The sequence below is a fragment of the Stegostoma tigrinum genome, chromosome 23, assembly GCF_030684315.1.
Source record: "Stegostoma tigrinum isolate sSteTig4 chromosome 23, sSteTig4.hap1, whole genome shotgun sequence".
Lineage (NCBI taxonomy): Eukaryota > Metazoa > Chordata > Chondrichthyes > Orectolobiformes > Stegostomatidae > Stegostoma > Stegostoma tigrinum.
The window spans coordinates 11,753,668-11,778,004 of record NC_081376.1 but is presented as its reverse complement, the minus strand read 5'-3'; the positions used below and the strand labels follow the sequence as shown (position 1 = coordinate 11,778,004).

General features: G+C 38.7%; 1 protein-coding gene across 6 annotated transcripts in view; it reads right to left on the bottom strand.

Annotated features, from left to right (window-relative positions):
• smurf1 (SMAD specific E3 ubiquitin protein ligase 1) overlaps window positions 1-24,337 on the bottom strand; it is a 124,499-nt gene that overhangs the window by 4,846 nt on the left and 95,316 nt on the right. For 4 of the 6 annotated variants that reach the window (XM_048552179.2, XM_048552180.2, XM_048552181.2 and 1 more), the window contains 12 exons: window positions 22,732-22,797; window positions 21,369-21,453; window positions 15,242-15,480; window positions 13,830-13,914; window positions 13,591-13,737; window positions 10,428-10,632; window positions 10,161-10,264; window positions 6,797-6,911; window positions 5,490-5,668; window positions 4,404-4,541; window positions 3,397-3,517; window positions 2,151-2,352 (listed from right to left, as the gene is read on the bottom strand). In XM_048552179.2, coding sequence (XP_048408136.2) covers window positions 2,151-2,352; window positions 3,397-3,517; window positions 4,404-4,541; window positions 5,490-5,668; window positions 6,797-6,911; window positions 10,161-10,264; window positions 10,428-10,632; window positions 13,591-13,737; window positions 13,830-13,914; window positions 15,242-15,480; window positions 21,369-21,453; window positions 22,732-22,797 — 1,686 coding nt within the window. The remainder of the gene's footprint in view (window positions 1-2,150; window positions 2,353-3,396; window positions 3,518-4,403; window positions 4,542-5,489; window positions 5,669-6,796; window positions 6,912-10,160; window positions 10,265-10,427; window positions 10,633-13,590; window positions 13,738-13,829; window positions 13,915-15,241; window positions 15,481-21,368; window positions 21,454-22,731; window positions 22,798-24,337) is intronic. The other 2 variants (XM_059653916.1, XM_048552183.2) reach the window with 1 other exon arrangement.

Sequence of the window (24,337 nt, the reverse complement as noted above, 5' to 3'; positions counted from 1 at the left end):
GATCAAATGATTACCAAACATTTGTTACCAAAACACAATGATCTTCAGCCCTACCAAAATCTGCGCAGATTCACCCACCTCCACAGCCATTCTATTAGGCTAAATCAAGTTGCTGACAACCTCAACAACCTGTTCAACTCTGGGTAGTAGCCAATTTATTTATACAAGGACACATAAGCAACACTGGGTCAAATGCTAATTTCATTCATTTTTGGAGGTGTTGACTAGGATTAAATGTTGGTCAAGGTAGCCAGGATACTTTCCTTTTCCTTGCATTATTTAGAAAAAGGCTGGTGGTGTGGCAGATTGAAGTTACTGGGAGGAATAGTGTTACAGACCAGACAAACCTCCCTCAAAATAATATGAAGAAGATAGACCAAACCCTAACTTTTTCTTATTTTAAAAGTAAGTGTAAGGATTTGCATTCCAGATTTTATACAACTGGTCAAACTATTGGACTTTAAGCAAAACACACTTTATTTTTACACAACAGTTAAAATACAACGTACAAGTTAAAAACAAAAATGAAGTGGCTTAACTGTAACTCTATTAAAATGCCTAACAAAATAATATATAGTAACTACAATTAATTAATTGTTCCAATACAGTAACATCCCATAAACATATCCTTGGCAAAGGCAAATTCAATAAAATAGATTTCTCACAAGCAATTCTAAAAGCAGGAAGAGAACTCCAGCCTTTAGCCACAACAGAGAAAGAAATTATATCTTCCACATCCAGCTTCAAGAGCCAAGAAACTGCTGAAAGCTGAAACTAAAAAACCTGATCCTGTGGGAGCTTGGTCCCACCCATCCAGGCTGCTTCTATTGCTCTAACATAAAAAAAACGCAAGGCCTCACAAGCTGTTTACTTTCTTGGCTTTTAGCAGATTGCTTGACACTTCTGTATCAACCCTTCTTCTTAAAAACAACTATTGTCACAATTGCAAAGATCTTGAATTAGTTATATTCAATTTAACAAAAAGGAATAACAATTTTATAGAAAGAATAAGGAGGCAATAAGAAGGGACAATATGAAAGAGCTTTAGGAACAGAGGAACCAGGGGTCTCAATGTGTAAACTACTCAATGTGGAAAGGGCAACTCAAGAAATTGGGTTAATAAAGCGTATGGAATCCTAGCCTTTACAAATAGAGGCATAGCATAGGATGTTTGGTCAAAAGCACTGCTTGGTCAAAACTGGAATTTTATTCATCCAATTCTGGGCAGCACAGTTTAAGACAGTGGAGAAGGCACAGAAAATATTGATGAGAATGGTCCCAGAGTTGTAGAATTTGAGGTGTGTGGATACTTTGAACACTGGACTGTGCTCTTTAAAGAAGAGAAGATTGTGAGGAGATTTGAATGAGCTGTTCAAAAGTACAAGGGACCTGGAGACATAGAAATTGTTTTCCTTAATGAGTCAAAAATTAAATGGCTGCAATTTAAAGTGAATTATAAAAGTACCAAAGGCAATATAAAGAAAACATTAATATACAAATGTGACATACGTTACAATATATGAGAGTGTGATAAGAGGCAGATTCAATCTTGGTTTTCAAAGCTGAATTCAATCACTGTCTGATGAGAAACAATTTACAGGGTAAGGGATATAGGATGGAGGAATAGGAACAGCTGAATTGCTTTTCAGAGATCTAGCATGGACACAAAGGGCCAGAAGGATTCTTTATGTGATGCAACCAATCTATGATTCCACAGTCACTTTGGCACTATATTTGACTGAAAGAAAATGGCACAAGTCAACAATATTCCTTCATTAATGCACGAAAGTTACAGCCTGGATGTATGCTGAAGTCTTAGAGTAGGTTGCAAACTATCTGACATATAGATAAGACGTCACCAGTGGATCAAACCAACATATTTGCAAGCAATATCTACTGGAACCTAATATAAACATTACAAGATACAGAAACTTATCCATTTCAAGCTTTGCTCTTTATCTAATCAGTAACAAGATTAAACACAAACATAACTTTCTGTCCCACTGTGTTGCGTGTGAATTTCAAAGTATCACCATTTTTATTTATCACTTTATTTAAGAGAATTCACTGCACAAGCTCACACCTGTATGGCAAAATAAAACCAAGCAGATCAACTTGCTTATAACAGATTATGGTTTTATGATATCCACCTTGTAGTGCCTTGAATCCCTGCAGAGGTACCCGGGAAGATCCGGTCACAAACTGAAGAAGTCGTGCTCTCCTTTCCTCATCGAACATCTCCACTGTTTGCCAGAACCACTTTACAATATTACTGTCAGATGTACAGTGCTTCAGACGTGTATTGGCCTTCCAGTCCTTAATGTCAATCTTTCCCAACCCACCAATAATCAGCTGCAGAAAATAAAATTAAATGCACATATTCTTTACATACACTATCTGGTATCTACACAATGTTTAAATAATTGGCATTTGTTGCACTTAAGTACAGAATTCACTCACATAAAATACTTAAACAAATGGTAAACAAATCTGTCTGACAAAACCAGCTAAAACTTAAATAACCTATCAGACATAAGGCTATTATTGACCATGAAATTCACCCATAAATTTATAAAACTAAACACAAGTGTCTTGAACATCTCATCGAGGCACAAATGAAGCATTTCTGAAACACAGCAGGGCAAACTGCACTGAATCAAACTGTAAAGGAAGACACAAATGGCTAACGGCATCATAACAAATACTGTAAATCAAAGAGCCGCACATGCCAGAAATTAGAAATAAAAAGAAATTGAAGGAAAATCTCCGCAGGTCTAGCAGTACCTGTGGAGAGGAGGCAGAGTTAACATTTCGGGTCCAGTGACACTTCTTCAGAACTTCTTTTTCAGAAGAAGGGCCTCTGGATCCAAAATATTAACTCAGTTCTCTCTCCCCACAGATGCTGCCAACCTGCTGAGTTTTTTCAGCAATTTCTTGTTTTGTTACCATCATAACAAATCTCTGCCAGATGGGTTCAAAGTCTTTCAATAAGCAAATGATGATTGACCAACCAGATGAATTTACAAGGAATAGTGGGACTGGTTGGATGAACAGTGGAAAGATTATCTGTATGCTGGAAAAGCTGAATGGCTTTAGCTAGATAAATATTAGCAATGTCCAGACACGGCAGGCCTTATGCCATGCCAACTTATGCCAAAATGTTCTAATCTTAGATCTGGTTTTTCCAGAAATAATGCATAAACCAGGCAGATCAAAACTCAATATATTAAAGTTCTTCAGTGGGTGGGCTTGATTTTGAAACTCTTAATCATGTCAGTACAGTCCCATATGTCTTACCAGGCCAACCAGAAAGGAAAGAAGTCAAGGAATTAGGACCTATTAAATATTTTGTGTTCAACTATCTAAATTTTCATTAAATGTGAACAAGACTGTTACCTCAATTTCCTTCTGATCAAAAGGTTTAAGTAGATGTTGCGGAATAAGCTCATTAAATCCCTTCTGCAAAGCTAGGAATTGTGCCTCGATTCCTCTCATAAACCGCCAATTCACGTAAAGCCTAAACACAAGGTGAAATAAATTAATGGGGTCAAATTCAGAATGTACTAAATGCAAAGCCATTTCAATTTGTAAAAATGACATACCAGTTTAAACAGACCTGAATGAAAAGACTGAATTATATGTAAGAATGTATGGTCAATGTTAATATTCAGAGTTCTACATAATTTATTGATGGAAAATGTATTGCTATAAATAGTAACTTAATAAAAGCAGCACAATGGAATAATCTGGAAAGCAGCCAAGCAATGCCAGAATACATTTTGTGTGCAACGTTTGAAGGACTAATTGTAACACTGGGCTACAAAATCAATGCTTTATTTTAAGGACTATAGTTGAGACGGTGAATAATTTAAGTAGTCATCATATTTGGGTTGCTAATATGCTCAATTTTCTCCCTCTTGAATCAAAACACAAAAGAAACATTAGCACATCAGAAACATTGAGGAAGTAATTTACTTAACTGATGACTTTTCATCAACACCTATTGTTCCTTTTTATAATTATCTGGTTTGTAAAGAATTATTTAGAAAGTTATTATTTTCAACTCCTGAATTAATGAAAAAAAATGTTTCTGAGTTTGGCATCTCAGACACAGATTTCAGCTCGCCAAAAAACCACTGTCTGGGTGCTGAATCATTTCAGAATACACACCAGACTTGAAAGTCATATGTCCGAAGTGCAAAATCAGAGTCCTAATCTTTCAAGACAGGAGAAAATACTTTTATGATATCATACTACTTATTCAAGATGCATTATTTCAAAAATCCAGAGAGAAAAACATCATGAAACACTCCTTAGCACACACATAACATTTATTTCAAAACTGCGCATCAAAAAGCAGCAAAGCTCTCACTCTACTACTAGTAACAAAAGAAATCACTGACCTTACATATTCTCGTTTATTCTCCTCTGTAACAGGCACATTTCTGCCATTTGGTTTCAGCTCTTGTTGAATAATCCGGCCAAAACAATTGTGCTCAACACAAAATGTATGATCAAGTACAGGTGTGATGTCATTTTCACTATAATAGCAAAAAAAAGCAATTAGCTTTAGTAAAATATCAAATGCAAATTTCTTTGTTCTATTACAGCAAAGACAATTTCTTTTGAGACTTCAGATACTACCAGCCTACTTACACAAGTGCTTATGTTGATGCATTGGTAAATCAAAGTTTTGAATAACCCCGATTAACATGCTCATCATCCATCACAATGAGATGCTTAAAGTAGCACATAATTTGAGAATTTTACACAATCCTAATATACTCTAAATAGACATGAAATTTCAAAAGATACAAGACAAGAGTAGGTCATTCAGTCCATTGAACAGGTTCTGGTATTTGCTAAGATTATGGTTGATCAAACATTTCAACGCCTTTTGCTCACACCATCCCCATAATTCTTTATGCTACTGACAATTAGAAATTTATCAACCTCTACTTAAAACATTCTCAGACACTGAGTCCCCCGACACAAGCCTATGTAAGAAGATGACTCCTCATGTCAGTCCTAAATGGCATCCCCCCCATCCTATTTTTCAAGTTGTGCCCTTTGGTTCTAGATTCACCAACCAGGAAAAAACACCCTCAACTGCATTTAGTTTGACTGTCCCTTTAAGAACTTTGCGGGTGCAAATCGAGAGATGACAAAGCTAACTCAAAGGTATAATCCTTTATCACTTGTGATTTATGAAATAATGGCATGAATCCTACAGTTTCTGAACTGAACTATGAAGGGTTACCTTTATGCACCAACTCCTTCTAGATTAAAGAAATTAAAATTATGCTCTTTACTATCATTTATCGCAAAATCTGTTCCTAAGAAATGTCAATGTATCGTTTCTTAAAGTAATATTCTTAAGCACCCGCCTTAAGTATTTTCTGCCGAGATATGCAGCCACAAATATCAGTCAGGAAGTAAAATCTGAAGAGTTAATCTTACAGTGAAGCAATTCCATTAGCTCAACTCACAGGATCCAAACCAGGCTCTTGTGCAATTCTGGGTCCACAGTTTCCAAGTCTGATAAATGGATTGGTTTACCCAAGAGCTGCTTATAAAATGGTAACGTGAAGCCCCCGTTAATATAGTGTCCATGGAATACGGCCAGTCCCATTATCCGACCCACAAAATGAAAATACGACAAATGCTCCTGTGAAAAAGAGACATTCACTTGTTTGATAAGAAGTAAAAGACTGCCATCCTGTGGCTGACAAGTAATAACACCAGAAGCATTCATAAAGCCAACCTTTCTTAACGCCTTACTGAACTTTAACATTAATGCAAAATCAAATAAAACCAGAGACTAAGTTCATACAACCCGTCAAATAGAACATATTCTAAACAAAACAAAATATTTTAGTTTAGGCCTACGTAGAAATTAATTTAGAAGCGTTAGGGTAAAAGGGTCAATCTAGCATACTAATTAATAGATCGTAATCAATGAAAATGATTTACACCTATGCCCTCCATTTACTTTAGAGCATTGCTGAAGATGACCATGATTTCAGTGGCGTAACTATGTGAATGAGGCTGTACTTTTGTCTTCAGGGACATCACAATTGATCTAAACCGGGGTTTTCACTAGCACTTGCAGAGAAAGCAAAACATAAAAGCTGTTGGAAGGGTAAGCTGTAAACACTCCTGGCCACAGCTGAGCTGATTATTTATGCCACAGTAAAGGCCCATATGTGGCTTCTTACCTGGTGACAAGTACCTTACTTGGGCATTGAAGAGTCAACCTGAACAGTCATGAATTTCAACTTTCAAAATATACTTCTCTATGTGCAATAACTTAGCTGGTAGTTCAAGGATGTGAAATTCACTTCTAAAGTCAAACAGATACATTCCATAGAAATACAAGTATAAGCATTAAATGGTCATAGTTGATTACTAATTGGTCAATGCTCTGCCAAGATCCTTCCATTTCTGCGAAAAGAAATAAGAACTGTCCAGAGGAAAAATTTAATCACTGTATTATAATTTTACAGAAATCAAATGGTACTGAAACTAAGCTAACTACAGGGTAGTCTACCAGACCTAGGTAGTCTAACTCTTCCACCTAATTAAGTTCTATTTTGGAATGAGAGATAAGGTCGCTCAAAAATTATACATGGAGTTATTTCAAGCAGTTCAGCTTTGCTGCTTATACTTGCTTTACAGAGGAAGCTTATATCGATGAAGAGTCAATGTTCTGAATTGTTTTGATCACTTACAGAAGTTTGCTTTTATTCAACTTTCACTGTGACTTTAGACACTCACAGGGTCAATAGATACTCACAGGGTTAACTGCAGAATCTGGGTTGATCTGTAGCGTGTAGATGTTATCAGTCGAATACTGAAATAGTCCATAGTATGGATTCAGCATTTCATGACAAAGCAAATACAACCATTCCCTACAAAACACAAAAATGATATTCGAAAGTAATCAGGACTATTACAGTGGAACCACAATAGGGCACTTAGGCCATCAGAACAGTTTATTTTACTCTTGTTAAAAGTGGCAGCTCTATCTTTATAATCTGAATTAACCTTTCTGTGTGCTCTTACTATAGTCCTTATTCCTTTTAACCACATCAATTGATTTCACATCTATGGTTTTCTGGGCCAGAGCTATTCATGTTCTGTCCACATGAACAACTCTTTCTTGAATTTACTTTCAATAACTTAGCATCAGTTCCAAAATTACTTAGAAATTATAACACAGAAACAGACCTAAAAGGTCTATGTGCATACTCCCGCATCTCTCCAAATATTTTAATCTCTCTTATCCCATCAGAACATCCTTCTACTTCTTTCACTTTTCAGTACTCAACCATTTCGTATGGCACAAATTTCACACTTTCACCACTGTCTAGGTCAAGAAGTTACTCTTGAATTCTTTAATGGATTCGAGCAACATTTTTTTTTGGTCCTCATTTTGGACTCCTCCACAAGTAGTAACATCTGCTATCCTGCAGAATTCCATCATAACAGTGGGGACTGAGTTGTCTTAAATGGAGAAAACAGCTCCTGCCTGGTGGGGCTTTTCTGCTAGCTTTCTTCTCAATTCTGGTAGTATCTAAGCTTGTAAATTATTTTTTGCAATTTCTCCTTTTCTTCTATATTTTCTTTCAAATATGGAGGTCAGAACTGTGCATAAAATAAGTGCTGGCTAAACAAGTTTCTGTGCATGTTTGAGAATTTTCTTGATTTGAATTCTATTTCTCTGGGAAATTATCAAACTTGTTTTATGCAAGACATACCAGCTTCCCCATGAATGCACACACATTAGGGCCACCAGTAGCTGAATGCTGTCCCAATGCTCCACCACAGTAGCATATGCATGTTACTTGTGGCCACACATGCACAGAGCTTGGTGGGGAGGTGGTTCTAGGGAAGAATGACTGAGAATTGGGAGTGGGGAAAGGGAAAATGCAGAGAGGCATATGGTCACATGCTTAGGTACAGGGAGACAGACAGTCAGTAACTCAGCAGATTGAGAAATTGGAGAGGGCAGCTGGTGAGGGTAGAGGTACTATAATCCAAATAAAATGATACAATGACACAATGACACAATGACTTCCTTTTGCACTGTAGCCATTCAGTCCACTGTGTCTGCACTGGTTCTCTGAAAGCAATTTATTTTGTGCCATTTGCCAATTTTCTTCTAGTGATCCTACACATCCTTCCTTTCCAGACGATAACTGAATTCTCTTTGAAATGCATCCAATGAAACTGCCTCCAGCACACGGTGAGGCAGTCCACTTCAGATCCTAGCCACTAGCTGCATTAAAAAGGTTCCCCTTATGTTTCCTTTGATTGTTTTGCCAATTAAATCAAGTCTGTTTTTGATCGTTTCATCAATGGGAACATATTTTCCCCACTTACTCTGTTTAGACCTCCCACAACTTTGCACGTCTCTAACAAATCTCTTCTCAGCCTTTTCTTTTCTAAAGAAAGCAGTTCTAAACAGATCAATCATCCTATAACCATTCTCCTGAATCTTTTCTGCACCCTCTCTACTGCCTTCACATCTTTCCTAAAGTGTGGTGTCCGGAACCAGGCATAATACTTCAGTTGAGGCTGAATCAGAGCTCTGAAGAAGTTTAATATAACTTCCTTGCTTCTACACCCCATGCCAATAGTAACAAAATTTAGGATGCTATATGTTTCACTAATCATGCTTTCAACCTGTCCTGCCACCTTCAATAAATTACACCTATGCACTCCGGTCCCTCTGCTCTTATGTCACATCATAATTTTCTTTAATATTCACTCACAGGATGTAGGTGTCTCTAGCTAGACCAGCATTTATTGCCCATCCTTAATTGCCTTGACAGCAGTTAAGAGTCAACCACACTGCTGTAGGTCTGGAATCACACGTAGGCCAGATGAGTCAAGGATAACCGATTTCCTTCCCTAAAGGATATCAGTGTACCAGAAGGGTTTTTCTGACAATCGACAATGTTTTCATGGTCTTTATTAGAACCTTACCCCTTAACTCCAGGTTCTTCATTGAATTCACATTCCACCATCTGCTATGATAGATTTCAAACCAGGTCCCTAGAATATTAACTAAATTTCTGGATTAATAGTCTAGTGATAACACCACTAGCCACCGCCTCCCCTGCATCCTTTATCTTCTATTGTGCCTCCATGTTCTTCCTACCAAAACAGATCACTACACTCCTCTTTGTTGGATTTCATCTGCTACTTTCTGCTCATTTCACCACCTTGGATGTGGCCTTTCGAAGCTCTATAGTATTGTCCCGCAATGCTCATAATGCTTCCAAGTTTGAAGCACAAAGGAAGACAGTTTGTCCCATTTGTTGGAAACAGATCTTGCTTAGTCAACACCTTTACTTCCTCACACCAAACACAGGTTAAAGTCTGGGTCACAAACAGCAGTGAGGTGATTTCTTGGAAGGCCCAGCATCTGTCTGGCAAGCAATATCACCACATCAGACAAAATCCAGAAGCCATGAGAGTATCTTCGTATGCTTTGTAAACTAAAAAGTGACACCCATCTGTCATCCTCCCTACGATTAAATCTATCGAACAATACTCCATCAGTCACCAGATACTGGTTTGATTTTGTAATTAGTGGCCCGTATACATATTTGCATTTTTTGTTGAACTATCTGGCTATCTTGCCATGAGGTTGGCTAGTTGATGATGTCACTCCCAATGCAGGTAAAGACATTTACTGTTTCACTAGTAATATCACTTCTAATGACATCACTTCTAATGACATCATTCTCATCTGTTCTCTTCAAATTAAATGCATTTCATTAAATCAGCTTTGCATTTCAAGTTTTATGAAATCACAACTTGTTACAAATTTTTAAAATTCAATCTCAAAGAATCCCTGAACTCGGAAGTGTGAGCACACTGCTCATTTTTTGAACTTGGGAGTGTTAGTGCTGTGCATTCACTGAAATAAGTACTGAGAGCTCTGTGAGGACTCCTAATCTGTGGACGGAGAGTCGTCTGTTCGCTATACAGTGTTCAAACTACAAATGGTCTACATTAGTGTCTTCAAATAAGCACTGAACAATAATTGGTGCCACTACTATAGATCTGCAGACAACTCATTGAGGCAAATCTGTTCAATACATGTTTTTCAATAATATGAATATGCACTCAGTGTAAATAAATCTCACCTGGCGACTCCACCATAATCCAACCCCTCTTCACTTCTAAATTTGACCATTAAACGCTTCTTTAAATCCTTTGGCCTCATTTTCATCACTTGTCGATATGATTCCTAAACAGAACAAAATACAGCTAAATATGTTTTGTAAATGAAAACCTGAATGATTCTCTTAAAAATCATCAAAATACATCTTTCAAAGTTTCCTAGGATAAATACAAACAGCTATCATCTGCAAAAATATACGATCTTTAAAACTCATACAATTCAATTTTACCTCAAAGATTTCATCTCTGGAGACTTCAATGCGGCAATGCCCAGCTTGCGGTTGTTGCAAAGCAAGCTCATGCCTCAGAACTTTCAACTTCTGCACTAGATCTCGCTCGCATCGTGGGACAGACCACTCTCCTTCTCCTTCTTCCACAGGTGTTTCTGTCTGCACTGGCAATGGCTGGTTTGATTCCTTCAGTTGAGACGGGTTGCTATAAAGAAGTATCAAGAAACACTATTATTTATGATTCAACTAATACAACAGAGAGCCACATAATCCAGTTTGTTGATGACACAAAGACTACAGGCATGGTCAGAAGCTGGCAGTAAAACATTAAGAGACATTGATAGACCGAGTGCATGTTCGAATCTGTGGTGTACTGATTACAGTGCAAATAAGTGTGAAGCCATTCACATTGATCAAATTTAAAAAAAGAATATTTTTCAAGTGGCGAAAGGTTAAGAACAGTGGAGGTCCAAAGCGATTTAGAAGAAATTCAATATGTTGTATTCATATATGCATTAATGGCCACTGTATGTCTCAAAGTACTTTAAAGTCAAATAAGAACCTAATGTGTAATCACTGTTGTAATGTAGTATGTATGACAGCCAATTTGCGCACAACAAGCTCCCAATGGCAGTTCCCACAAACAGCAATGTGACAAATAGCCAAACAAGCTGATTTCTGTCATACTGCTTGAAGGATAGATATTGACTAGGAGACTAAGGATAACTCCCTTGCCCTTCTCCGAATAGTGCCAAGGGATTTTTTTATATACACCTAGGTGATGAAAAGGGCCTCATTTTAGCAATCTTCTGAAAGACAGCACTTTGAACAATGCAGCCCTCCCTCTAGGACAACAGACTTAATTTCTGCCCTCAAGTCCTGGAGTGGGAATTGAACCTAAAACCTTTACCAGCCCTTGTAAAACCATATTTAACCTAGTGTTTTTGATTATGGGCAAAAACCTTAGAAATGTATTGACATTGAATGGTTGCACAGCAGATTCAATCTCTCTGACAAAATGCAATATGTGCTAACAGAATTAAGATTAATAAGATTTTTGCTAGTCTTGGGTGTTAAGGGGAATGGGGCCAAAGCAGATGGATTGATTTAACAACATATCAGTCATATTCTGACTGAATAGCAGAACAGATTTGAAGCACTGAACGGCTTATGCCTGTTCTTAAGTATGATTTAGTTGTACTTAAGGAATAGACAGCTACACAGACATCTCTACAACGGCAGCTTTTTACATAATAAATCTCCAATCATTCTCTTCATTAATAAGTATTGGGCATAAGGATTAAATGTAAAATTATCCTCCAAGTACAGCCAGGTAAATCAACAAACAAAATGAGTGTAGGAAGAAAAACGTACGCAATAAAGAAGACCAAGAAATGGTTGGAGGCACTGCACAGTGCAAAGGCTACAGGCCCTGGGAGCATTTTGGCAATTGTACTGAAGATGTGCGCTCCAGACTTGTCACTCCCGAGCTAAGCTGTTCCAGTACAGCTACCCAACAATGTAGAAAATTGCCCAGGTTTACTCTATACAAAAAAAAACGTTCAAATATAATCTGGCCAACTACCACCCAATTTCACAACTCTCAATCATCAGTAAAGCGGTGGAAGGTGTCATCAGTGGTGCTATCAGGCAGCACCTGCTTAATGACTCCAAGTTTGGGTTCTGCCAGGGTCACTCAATTCCAGGTTTCGTTACTGCCTCAGTTCAAACATGGAAAAAAGACCTGAATTCCGGAGGCAGGTTGTGATAGCCCTTGACATCAAGGTCACATTAAAACAAGTATGGCATCAAGGAGGCCTACCATAACTGGAAACAATGGGTGTCAGTGGCAAACTTTTGGCTGATTGGAATCATATCTGGCACATAGGAAGATGGTTGAGGTTGTTGCAGGTCAATCATCTGAGCTCCAGGGCTTCTCTGTAGGTATTCGCCAGGGTACTGTTCTATGCTCGACCATCTTCAGGTGCTTTATCAATGACCTTCCCTGAATGGTAAGGTCATAAGTGGGTGTGTGTGTGAAATTGATTGCACAATGTTCACTCCCATTTGCAACTCCTCAGATATTAAAGCAGTCCACATTCAAATGTAATAAAATCCGGACAATATACAGGTTTGGGCGATAAGTGGCAAGTAACATTTCTGCCACACAAATGCCAGACAATAACCATCTTCATAACAGACAATCTAACCACCATCCCTGATTCCCACACTATCAACATCCCTGACCAGAAACTCTCATAAACGCTGGCTACAAGAACAGTTCAGAGGCTAGGAACACTTTGCTGAGTAATTCACCTCTTGACTCCCAAAAGCCTGTCCATCATCAACAAGGCGGAAGCCAGGAGTGTGATGGAGAACTCCCCAATTGCCTGGATAGGTGAAGCTCTGAAAACACTCAAAGAGTTTGACACCATCCAGCATGAAGCAACCAGCTTGACTGGCACCACGTCCACAAGCCTCCAACAGGGACACTCTGTAGTAGCAGTATGCACTACTTACAAGATGCACTGCAGAAATTCACCAAAGATCCTTAAAGACGGAACCTTCCAAACCCATGACCACTTCCACTTGGAAGGGCAAGGGCAGCAGATACACGGAAACACCCCAAACTACAAGTTCCCCTCCGAGTCACTAAACATCCTGACTTGGAAATATATTGCCATTCTTTCACTGTCGCTGAGTCAAAATCCTGAAATTCCCTCCCTAAGAGCATTATGGTTTATGTAGAGGATGTGGACTGTACCAGTTCAAGAAGGCAGCTCACCACCACCTTCCCAAGGATGACTAGCGATGAACAATAAATGCTGGTCAGCCAGCAATGCCCACATTCCACAAATGAATTTTAAAAAAGGCAAGGAAAGCTACTGCAAAAATTTAATTCAACTATATTCATCCAAGAATCAAGTATCACAAACAGGACACTGGCAAGGTCTGTTAGTCCCCAGGTGTTGGGGTATCAGAGGGTTATTACAGGACAGGGGATGATTGCATGACACCAGGAAAATACCTAGACAAACTAAAGGTACCAAAATTTGAAGAGGTCTGGGAGGGGGCTGCTAGAGTTGAAATTATTACCTATTTTTACATCACAATAAAGATGTCATTATTAAAAACACAACAAACTGTGCTTCAAATTGCTTACTTCATTATATGGTGCAGTCTGGGATCTGTAAACTGTGTAGTTCTGTTGTTGTGATCCACAAAATATATTCTTCCGGACACAGTGCTTCTGACTTCCCACCCAGAAGGCAAAGGACCAAGCTCATCATAGTTAAAATTTGTAAGGTCCCTGCTCAAAAAATTACAAACTAAATTAGAACAAGTGAAATTATCTATGCAGCAGAAAGCGTTTTGTAAGCATAGTTAATTTTGTTAATTAACCTTGGAATTCGAGGATCATGCCAAGTGCTGACTCCAGTCTGTGTGTGCAAGAAATAGATCTGTCCCTGTACAGTTGTTCTCTGCTCTGAAAACAAACAATCATCTAGAAATAACTATTTCTCTTACAGAATAATCTGCAGTGCAAATATTCAACATATTCTCCTTGCATAGACTCCAGTTACACAAAACATGGAAACTGAATATACGTTCTTTCATTTATAATCAATGTAAGATGTCAAATTTGTGCTTCTACTGAGAGAAACTATGGCTGATGCGCTGGTTAAAATTCTGTCAGTAGTGACACCTTATTTTCCTTTCTATTAAGTTATAAATGGGAAGCCATGTATTACAATTTTGAATTTAATATTAAAACTTACACAGTCAAAAAAAAATTTAGCCAAACATCTACGAAACGTTTAATCAAGTGACCTGCTCAGATCAGAGCTGCAGAATTTGTAAAATGTAAAATGGCAGAATTTGCTATGTATGTGCACAGAAACCGAGGAATGACTAACCCAATTAGCTTTTTATTGGTATTAGAGAAAGGCGAGTGCTGCAAAGGAGGTGATGAAGAAAAAGGAATGTGAATTAAATTGTATTATTGTCATGTTTCTTTCCAGCTACTTTGTATTACTGAAAAGTGAGATGCAACAGTCTTTGGCCACAGTTTCTCTATACCTAGTTGACAAGAAGTGCTTAAGGTATTATTTCCTATGCTTCACTTGCTTGATTAAGCATACCCTTTTATTTACAAGTTTGTAAGAAAATTCATAGGTCCAAAAGCTGAAGACACTTGCATAACTTCAGGATCAACAGACTAGAGTACAAATTAGGGGAGCTTCAGATTATTTTTCATGTACTCCACAATTCTCCATCATATGAATGGAAATAATTTTATGCTCTATCCAAAGTTATTCATTTGAATTAGTGAATATAACGGGGGCAAGAGGTCTCAGTTACTCAGCAAGGTTTCTGCTACAGGATTATTTGAGCTCTGAATAATGGTAAGAAAGTGGTAAATAGGCAGCAGGATCTGTATGGCCATAGGAGAAGTTCTAGGTGGTGGCTCTTGCAATGTTTTATTCAATTTATTAGTGCTCAGAATCATAACGGAGTCACCGCATCCAACAGTCTCTGGTCGAAAACAATAAGCCAACGAGTTTGCTAAAACGTCTGCTGTGTTTGTCACCTAACCAAATATGGAAAGAAATCAGTCTATTCATAAAAAATATAAATAATATTCATCAGTTAGTGTGAGAATGTAAATCTGTGTAATGTTTGATGAATAAAAATTCGTATATGAAGCATATTTCCAAGTAAAAATGATTTATGACAATCACAAAATAGCTGTTTGATTTTAGTACTCCCGTCTGGTTACTAGTTAAGGAAACACTACTGAGTGCAAGCTTTACCGTATCCCTCTGGTAATACAGGTGACTGATGGCCATGAGGCCGACTTTGTGGCACGTGCGTTTGAACTCGAACCCCAAAATTTCGGATTCGCTGTGTCTGCAGTCTCTGTTCCTGGTTTGGAGACTCTATCAATTGACAGTTCCCTCCACCAGCAGCACCACTCATGTCTGCAAAAGGTACCGTGTCTTCCATAATACAGCTCAGCGGCCTTCCGGGTCCAGCATCCTCAAAAAGTGGCCTGTTACAACATTATGTACAATCAGCATTCAAACAGTATTCCTTAGCTACGATGTTATTAACAGAATAAATACAGTATGAATGTAGACCTAACAAAAAGGTAGTAACCATTTTGTAATTATGTCTTAATACTCAGTTGAAAATATTAAATTTGAAATAAGTGCCAAGAAGTACGCATTAAATAAAAGTTCTTCTGTTTCATTGGAGACAAGGTAAATAATGCAATTGGAAAATAGATATGGACACTGCTTTACAAATACTTCCAGCAACCATCCATATAAGACAAAGATGCTGGTTTAAAGATTCACTGATAAAAAAAACGAAAAATGCCAAGAAATGTGAGCATCTAAACTGTTCAGATGCAAGTGCTCTGTGTTCCCTCTAATTTGCCCAGCTGTTGCACAGAACTCCAAAGTCTGTGCTGAACAAACTGGAGAATGTGACAGCACAGCAGCCAGGGCATGTGATCCTTTTGGACTGTTGGTTCCACAGCTTAAATGGAATTTGCAAACTAGTTTTCAGAAATTATGCTCACTGATGTCAAATTATGCAAGTTCAACAAATGCAACCTGTTGAGATGAGCTAAATCCTAGAAATCAACACTTTGTTCCACATTACAGACTCTTAATACGCACAACCTGAAATTACTTGCTGTACTGGTTATTATGCAGTAACATTGACATTCAGAAAAGGCATAAGCAGTGAAACAAATTCAAAAACATTTACTGTTCACTGAATAGTTACCAGTTGCCAAGTATTCTGAAGAAGTGTACACAAAAATGCTAATTCAAATGTTACTCTTCATGCCATCAACTCAGTTAATGTCTAGGAATTCTAATGTAGTTTTAAAAAAAAACAAGGTACACAGCCTTCAACCATGCTATTATTGAATCCATGATCTGCCCAATGCTTTGCGTATGACTGTTATAATTTATGCCTTGTCTAAGCTGCATCATTACTTTCTCAAATTTCTATGAATTTACTTTCTATTTAAAAAATTAAATCTTAGAACCAAATTTCTTCCCTCCTGGAAATGATAACACTTTGCACAAAAGAAATGGATTCTCAGTACATACCACATAGTTTAAGTGCCTAACAAAATGGTTTGCAGGTCTTGGACCACAATTTGAGTGTTCAGTTCCTAGGTGCCCCTCTACAAGACTTAGGCAGCAGATCAGTAAATAAAGACACATGAACTAGGTAGAAGCAACAATAAATCAAGGTAAAACATTGGGCAAAGCTTTGCATGAAGTTATTGGTGTACTAAATTTAAGTTGTAGATCTAGACCATCTAAATAACATTCTCTGTTCCAGAAAATAAATGTTCTATTGCTTATCCTTTTCCAATAAGTTGTCTGCAGCTAAATATCAATTTGACATCTCTTTCTTGCATGATTTACAAAGCCTACATGTGTTATATTACAGACATCTAAGTTGTTCATGGCATTCCAGGTGGGGTTGCACTTGTAACAGATTATCATTATTTTTTGAGATGTGTGTTCTACCACAACAAGTGATCAAAAATTTCAAAATGGGCTGTATTTTACAGCTCTGTGGCATCTCTCACATCCAAATGCAGCCAAACTAACCATGTGCCATCCCCGGAACAACTCACCATTCAGCAGATATATGCTGAAAGCTTGACATCCCTTGTGTCCATTCCATTTTGAGGTGATCCTGCACCCCTGGACAAGTGCTAGCAAACCAGCACTGTCCCCTCACCTATGGCAAGTATCCGGTGTGACAGACACTCCCTCGCATATACTACCTCATCACCTCACCCTAGCTGCTGCTTAACCACCACACCACACATTGTATCTGTCCTGAGACACATCCCCTCTGTGTCTATGATACTCTTTTCCACATGCCTAGTGGTCACCAGTATCTTAATACTGTCTAATGGGGGACATTACATTCAGGAAAGCAATCGGATAAATTCAAACATGAGCTTCAATTGACAAGCAATAAAACAGAACACAAAGAAACCTACTAACGGCTGAAATCCACACTCATAACACCAACTTAATACTGGCAACTTTACCTTGATGATGACTAAATGTCTTCTGAATCCAGATGGCATCTCTTGGAGGTGTCAATCAAGATCTGTCAGTATTTAACGGCCCAATACAACTGAGCTCTGTCATCCACAAGGACAGCTTCTTCCAGCTCAATATTCTCATTCTTCTTCGTGGACAACTACTCCTGTTCTGCTGGTTCCTTGCAATCTATCACATTGCCTGCTCCAATGGTACAGAACACAGCATGCCACGATGGTGTGGCATACTCTGTCCAGATCGTACTGGTGCACCCCACAAGATTACTCCAGGCTGTGGGACTGCACTATTATCTGTTCCATCACAGACCACCAATTTGGTAAAAATGCCATACCGGTTGAATAAACATTACATCATGTCCAAATGTATGTGCGTGCTGCACTCCAAACCCCTTCTCATCCCAGACACACCTCAACCATTACACATTCCACTGCATAAATTATGGCCCGTCATCATTAAATGATGCAGCAATATTCCCCTTGTTCCACAGTACTCTTGGAAGCTCCAAAACAACGGGGTGCTTTTAGCCAGAATTCATTCCACTTTTAAGTTATTGTTGCTATATCGTGCAACACTGAGATGTTAGTTTAGCTAGCACCAATGGCATGGTGCAATCTGCTTTTGACCAACATTTGACACATAAGCTTATTCACTCAACATGCAATTCAGGTGTGGAAAGAAATGTTTTATGAAATGAAACTGGAGCTTACAGACATATGCTTCATGTATTCGATCATTCAAAGTCCTACTGTCCAGCTGACATGGATCCCACAGTTTCACCCACCAAAGTGACACAGACTCTGCTCAACCTGGGTGTTGCCCCCACCATTTATCAGTTGCATTGTGCGTCTAAAGAATGGCAAATAGTGGCAGAGAACACAGCTCACAGTGGACACTGTAAGAACCAGGCTCCGTGTGGTTACCAGGAACAACCCTGCCTACAGGCTCAATGTATCATTTTACCTTGTACTATTCCAACAACTCATTTCCACTTATCCCTAATGTGGGCACCCAACACATTAAACTTCACCTTCATGTGTCCTCCCTGCCCCAAAGCCTGACATTTAACTTCAACAATGCCTCTACTGCCCCTCTACACTCCCCTGAGGCCACACTGGTGGTCACTCTCCTTCTTGAGCCTGCTGTTATTGTTGTTGTTGTTGTCGTCGTCGTTGTCATTGTCCAGGTCCCGACCCCTGCTTTTCCTCTCCAGCTCCAGACTGGACATTCCCCATTGCTTTTGGTAGTGATCATCCCTGCTGTCCCTATAGATCCTCCCTTGCACCTTCTTTCAAAATTGACAGAAACAATTGCGGTCTGCGATGGAAGTCCGTGCCTCCTGAACAGGCTGCAAGTGCATCGGAGAGATGCCATGATGGTCTTGAAGATGTTGTAAATGTTCGGTGCCAATGTCCATGGACAAAGGGTGCATGTGGCTGGTGCCTATGAATTATGCCCTGAGATTTTGTTGGACCTGAGCAACTTGGAGGTCTTTTGGACCAAGCGGTGAAATGAAGTCAGCAGGCTCTCTGATTCCATGTCAAAATTTCTTGACATGTAGCTGGTTCAGCATCTTTTGTAAGATAGGAAGCGAAATACCAATGAGTAGAATTTGGCTAATAACAAGGCATTGAACAAGAGCTAAATTCCCAGAATTGGCAACATGCCATCCCACTTGTCAAAAGCATAAAAGATGGAGTGAGGTAATCCTGGAGTCGCAGAAGACCTCGCCGGACTTCTTGTCTGATCCTGCCACAAATATCATCAAAGTTCATGTCACTCAGACCCCAATAATTTTGACCACAATCTGATAGTAGTCTTCTTCATATCTCAAGAGTCACACAACATGGAAAGAGACTCATTATTACAACTCGTCTGCGCCAACCAGATATCTAAACTGACCTAGTCCCAGTTGTCAGCATTTGGTATATATCCCTCTAAAGCTTACCTTTTTATTTACCCATTCAGATAGCGTGATTGTACCAGCCCCCATCACTTCCTCTGGCAACTCATTCCATACACGCACCACCCTCTGCGTGAAAAAGTTACCTTTCAGGTCCTTTTTAAATCTTTCCACTCTCACCTTAAACTTATGCCCTCTAGTTTTGGACTACCCCACACCAGGAAAAAGGCCTTCACTATTCACCCTATCCATGCCCCTCGTGATTTTATAAACTTCTATAAGGTCACTCCTTAGCCTGCAACACTCCAATGAGAAAAGCTTCAGCTTATTCAGCATCTTCCTATAACTCAAACCATCCAGTTCCAGCAACATCCTGGCAAATCTTTTCCACACTCTCTCAAGTATAACAATGTCTTTCCTACAGAAAGACAACGCCAGAATTGCACGCAATTCTATAAATGGTCTCACCAATGTCCTGTGCAGCCACAACATGTCTCCCAAATCCCATACTCAATATTCTGACCTATGAAGGCAAGCTCACCAAATGCCATCTTTACCACCCTGTCGATCTGTAACTCAGTTATAAGATATTTAAAAAACCTAGTGAAAACCTTTCCAACACCCTTCTCTGGGTTATTGTCGAATGTGACATGGCCAGAGTTTGAAAATTTTGCTTATATTTACAAATTTTCACGTATTTTTCCGATCAATCATTTTTATTGAAAAAAAAACCATATGAATATTAATATTACAGCTAGTATGATCATATCTTCTCACAGCAGATAAGAGGACAACTGTGAGAAATGGGGCAGTCAACACAGGTCTGAGGGTGATGAAGTCAAATGCATGCAATTTACGAAACAAGGCAAAATCAGTTTGTAGCACAGAATGAAATTAGCGGACATGATGTTGTGGACGGCACACAGACATGGCTGCAAGGAACTCAGGGCTGGGAATTAAATATCCAAGGTTACACGTCTCATCAAAAAGGCACGCAGATATGCAGAGGATGCAGAGCTGCCTTGCCGGTAAGGTAAACTAAATCAATAGCAAGAAGAGATGTCAGGTCAGAAAGCATAGAATCTGTCGAGATTTGACTGGAAGGCAAGTCTAGCTGGAAAGTGGAGTAGCAATGGCAAGAGTTTCTAGGGGTAATTCGGGAGCACAGCAGAAATTCATCCCAAGGAAGAAGAAACATAGTAAGGTGAGGACAAGGCAACAATGGCTGACAAAGGAAGTCAGGGACAGCATAAAAGCAAAAGAAAAGGCATAATGTGTGGTGAACAATTACTGGGAACCTTTTAAAAATCAGCAGAGAATAAATAGAAAAGCAATAACAGGAGGGAAAGATGAAATACATGGATAAGATAGCCAGTAATATAAAAGAAGATTTCAAGAGATTTTTAAATATATAAAGAAAAAGGCAGAAGTGGAAATTAGACCACTAGAAAATGAGACTGGAGAAATTGTAATGGGGAACAAAGAAATGGTGGGGGATCTGAATAGGTACTTTGTATCAGTCTTCATGGTGGAACACAATAGCAGTATACCAGAATATGAGAAGAATAGGGGATGGAGGTGTGTATAGCGGCTCTCTCTAGGGTGGCGGTGCTGGGGAAGCAGTTAATTCATCCAAAGATTCGGGTATAAACATTCCCAGGTCTCTGTGTTCTTGCATCACAGATTTTTATTTAGCAACAAAGTAAAAGTGCAGGAAGTTTAACTACTGCCACATAGAAATGATTTTAACACAGATGAGCTGTGTTGGAACTAGTATTTTTTCGAACATGTTAAATGTTTTGAAATATATGAAATACATCTAAACCATTTATTGAGAGAACCTAAATTTTCAAAGAAATTATGATTTTTATAAAATTGTCCTCATGGTAAAATCACCTCCAAGGCATCCAAATAAACAAAATCATTACTCACCCCTCAGGTAGATCATTATCCAATATTCCTCTGCAATCGACAACAGGACCACCAGGTCCTATTCGATCTCGTGTTTGTAAACTTACTGAAAAAGGAAAAGAAAATTACAATTTTTGGTTTCATAAATTTTAAGTAAATTTTGCAATCCAAGTCTTCAATGTTAAGTTTCAGTATACTGGACACAACAAAACAATTTCAGTTCCAAAATTGAGAATATTGTTGTCATTGCTTTTGAATGTGAAATTCCAAACATAATGGTGATTTCTTGAAGTGTCAGCCCAGAGGCCACCTTTAGGGTTATAAAGTCAGCAAAAATGAGCCCAATCCTTCTCTCACGTCTGACAGCAAAGATTACTGAATAGTGTCAAGAATGGGAATACCAGTTAACTGACTCCCCATCCCCTAACTGCTTAATCCTTTGGATTGAAGCCAATAGAAGTATCCAACACCAAAAATAATAAATGTAACAATAAATCATACAAATGAATCCGTTCTAACCACAGACAATCAGAACATTAATGATCAACTCGTAAGTCTCTAACTTAAACCTCTCTCTTCTTGGATTCACACAGGTAGGGAAACACAGAAAAACAAAAAGTAACTCAAAAAGTGAAGAAGGGTCCCGACCCAAAACATCAGCTTTCCTGCTCCTCTGATGCTGCCAGGCATGTTGTGTTTCTCCAGCTCCACACTGTTATCTCTGACTCCAACAGTGGCAGTTCTTACTATCTCTAAGTAACCCAAAAAGTGGACAAAAAAAATTAAGGGAACACAGTCAATAGTACAAGTTCACAGGGCTCAGTGAGGTGTCTATTTGTTTTTTGTATCCCTCTGATCTCTGTACATCCCTTCAGCTCTTTAGTGAAGACAAGGACAGGTGGCATATTAATCCTTCAGTTTCTCATACATTAGTTAGAACTGCGGTTTACACACAAATGGTGAATGAAAATTGCTAGCTATCTTCCAATTCTTTCTTACGTCTCTGTAAGCAGAGGGGATCTTGTCTTTTTAAGAGTCTGGGGGATTTCTCCAATGCATTGCTCATGCACATGTTGCCCACCTGCCAGGAGCTAATGTAAACTTGCTGACGTGCTGAGCACCCTTGACCCACATAGCTGGTCCTGACTGATTGTTGAGTCAACAGATTGTCTCAGGTCAAATGCGCTGAACACACACCTACGGTGCTGATGAACCTAGCAAATCTGCCTTCCTCCTTCAATAAAGCAACCATGAAAATAAAGCGTACCACTGTAACCTGTTTTAAAATTGCAATATTTCCTTCCAAAGTTTTCTTGGTTTCATTTGTGGTCCCAAATTCAAAACTGAAGAAAATTAAAACATAGTGGTCTTTTTAAGATCTTACCGACTATTTGCCCTCGTATTGTATCACTGTCTGTTGGATTGAGCTTGCATAGATCTAACCGCTGGTCTGGTTAAAAAAAAGAGGGTGCAATGTTATCGGAATTGTGGGATGCAATAATTTGTACTGGCACGCTGAAATTCTTAATACAGTATGAAACATGGTTTTTATACTGTTTCAGAGGTTCAGATCTTGGGAAACACATTATTCTTCATCTAAGCAGATTAGTGGGTTCCAATAGCCAGTGAACCCAAGATTGGATCCTAGAACTGTCAATATTCACACACCTCAACCTTTATAATCCCAACTGATTGCCTAATAGCGGTGCTTTGGGATGTACAGGCAGCTTATCATTGGTGAGGTCACAAAGTAATAAGCATGGCAAAAATACCTGATCTGATAGCTCACTTGACAGTTAGTAAGGGACAATCAATATTAACTTGTCATTAGGGTTTTATATCATGAAATCTTTATGTAAAGTTTCAAAACCAAAACTGAGAAATTGGTAACTTTTTTCTGTATGGAAGTCTCATGAAGCACTTAACAATAATAAGAGATAAAGAATGGTCAGGTGAACCTAGAATAAAGGGTGGGCTGAAAGAAGAACGTATTTGTCCCAGTTGGCTAATTATTGAGAAGTCTTAAAAGGGTCTTTACATGTTGTATTCACCTCTATCAGGAGGCTGAACAAATAAGGAATGAGAAACAGAAAAAGTACTGGACATATTCAGTCTGTCTGACAACAGGTGTGAAGACAGAAACAGAAATTAACATTTCAAGTTGATCGATTTTCATCAGAACTGGAAGAAGTTAGTGATCAAAGAGATTTTAAGCAAGCACAAGGGCAGGCAAAGTTCAGCATGGCAGTGGGGAGGGTAAAGGCAGAACAAAATCAAGATAGCAATCGAGAGGGAAGTAGTGAAGATTAAATCTCAGAAGAGATTATAGCAGAAGGAAAAAAAGATGCAACGTAGCTAGCAAAGACACAAAAGATCTGTCCAGTGGAGGTGTAAAACGAATAGCTACTATAAAGAAAATGATCAGAAACTGAAGAAACACATACTAAGTGAAGTAGTTCTGAAGGGCAAAATCAAAATAAGATTCCATTCTTCAATCTTAAGAGGGAAGAAAAATCAGAATGAAAGCGGAAGACAGAATCAATCTGTTAACGAGGCATTTTACAAACTTTCTGACTCAAGAGCATAACATCTGCCCCAATCTATCCACCTATCTTCTCCTTTATCCATCTTCTACCCACCTCCCCCTCTCTCCCTATTTATTTCAGAATCCCCTTTCCCTGCCCCACTTCTGAAGAAGGGTCTAGACCCAAATTGTCAGCTTTCCTGCTCCTCCGATGCTGCTTGACCTACTATATTCATCCAGTTATACACCTTTTTACCTCTTTATTCATGAACGGTAGTTTTTGGAGATGATTCTCCTGTTTCCATTTACTGACCATCCACTGTTAATTTTACCATTCTCTGTTGTCTTATACCATCGTCCTTTGTCATTTAGTATTTCCTGCTTTCCAATCCATCACAAATCCTTCTTGTCTATGTACAATCTTAAAATCTGCTACATTTTCAATTTATTCAAGATCTGATGGGAT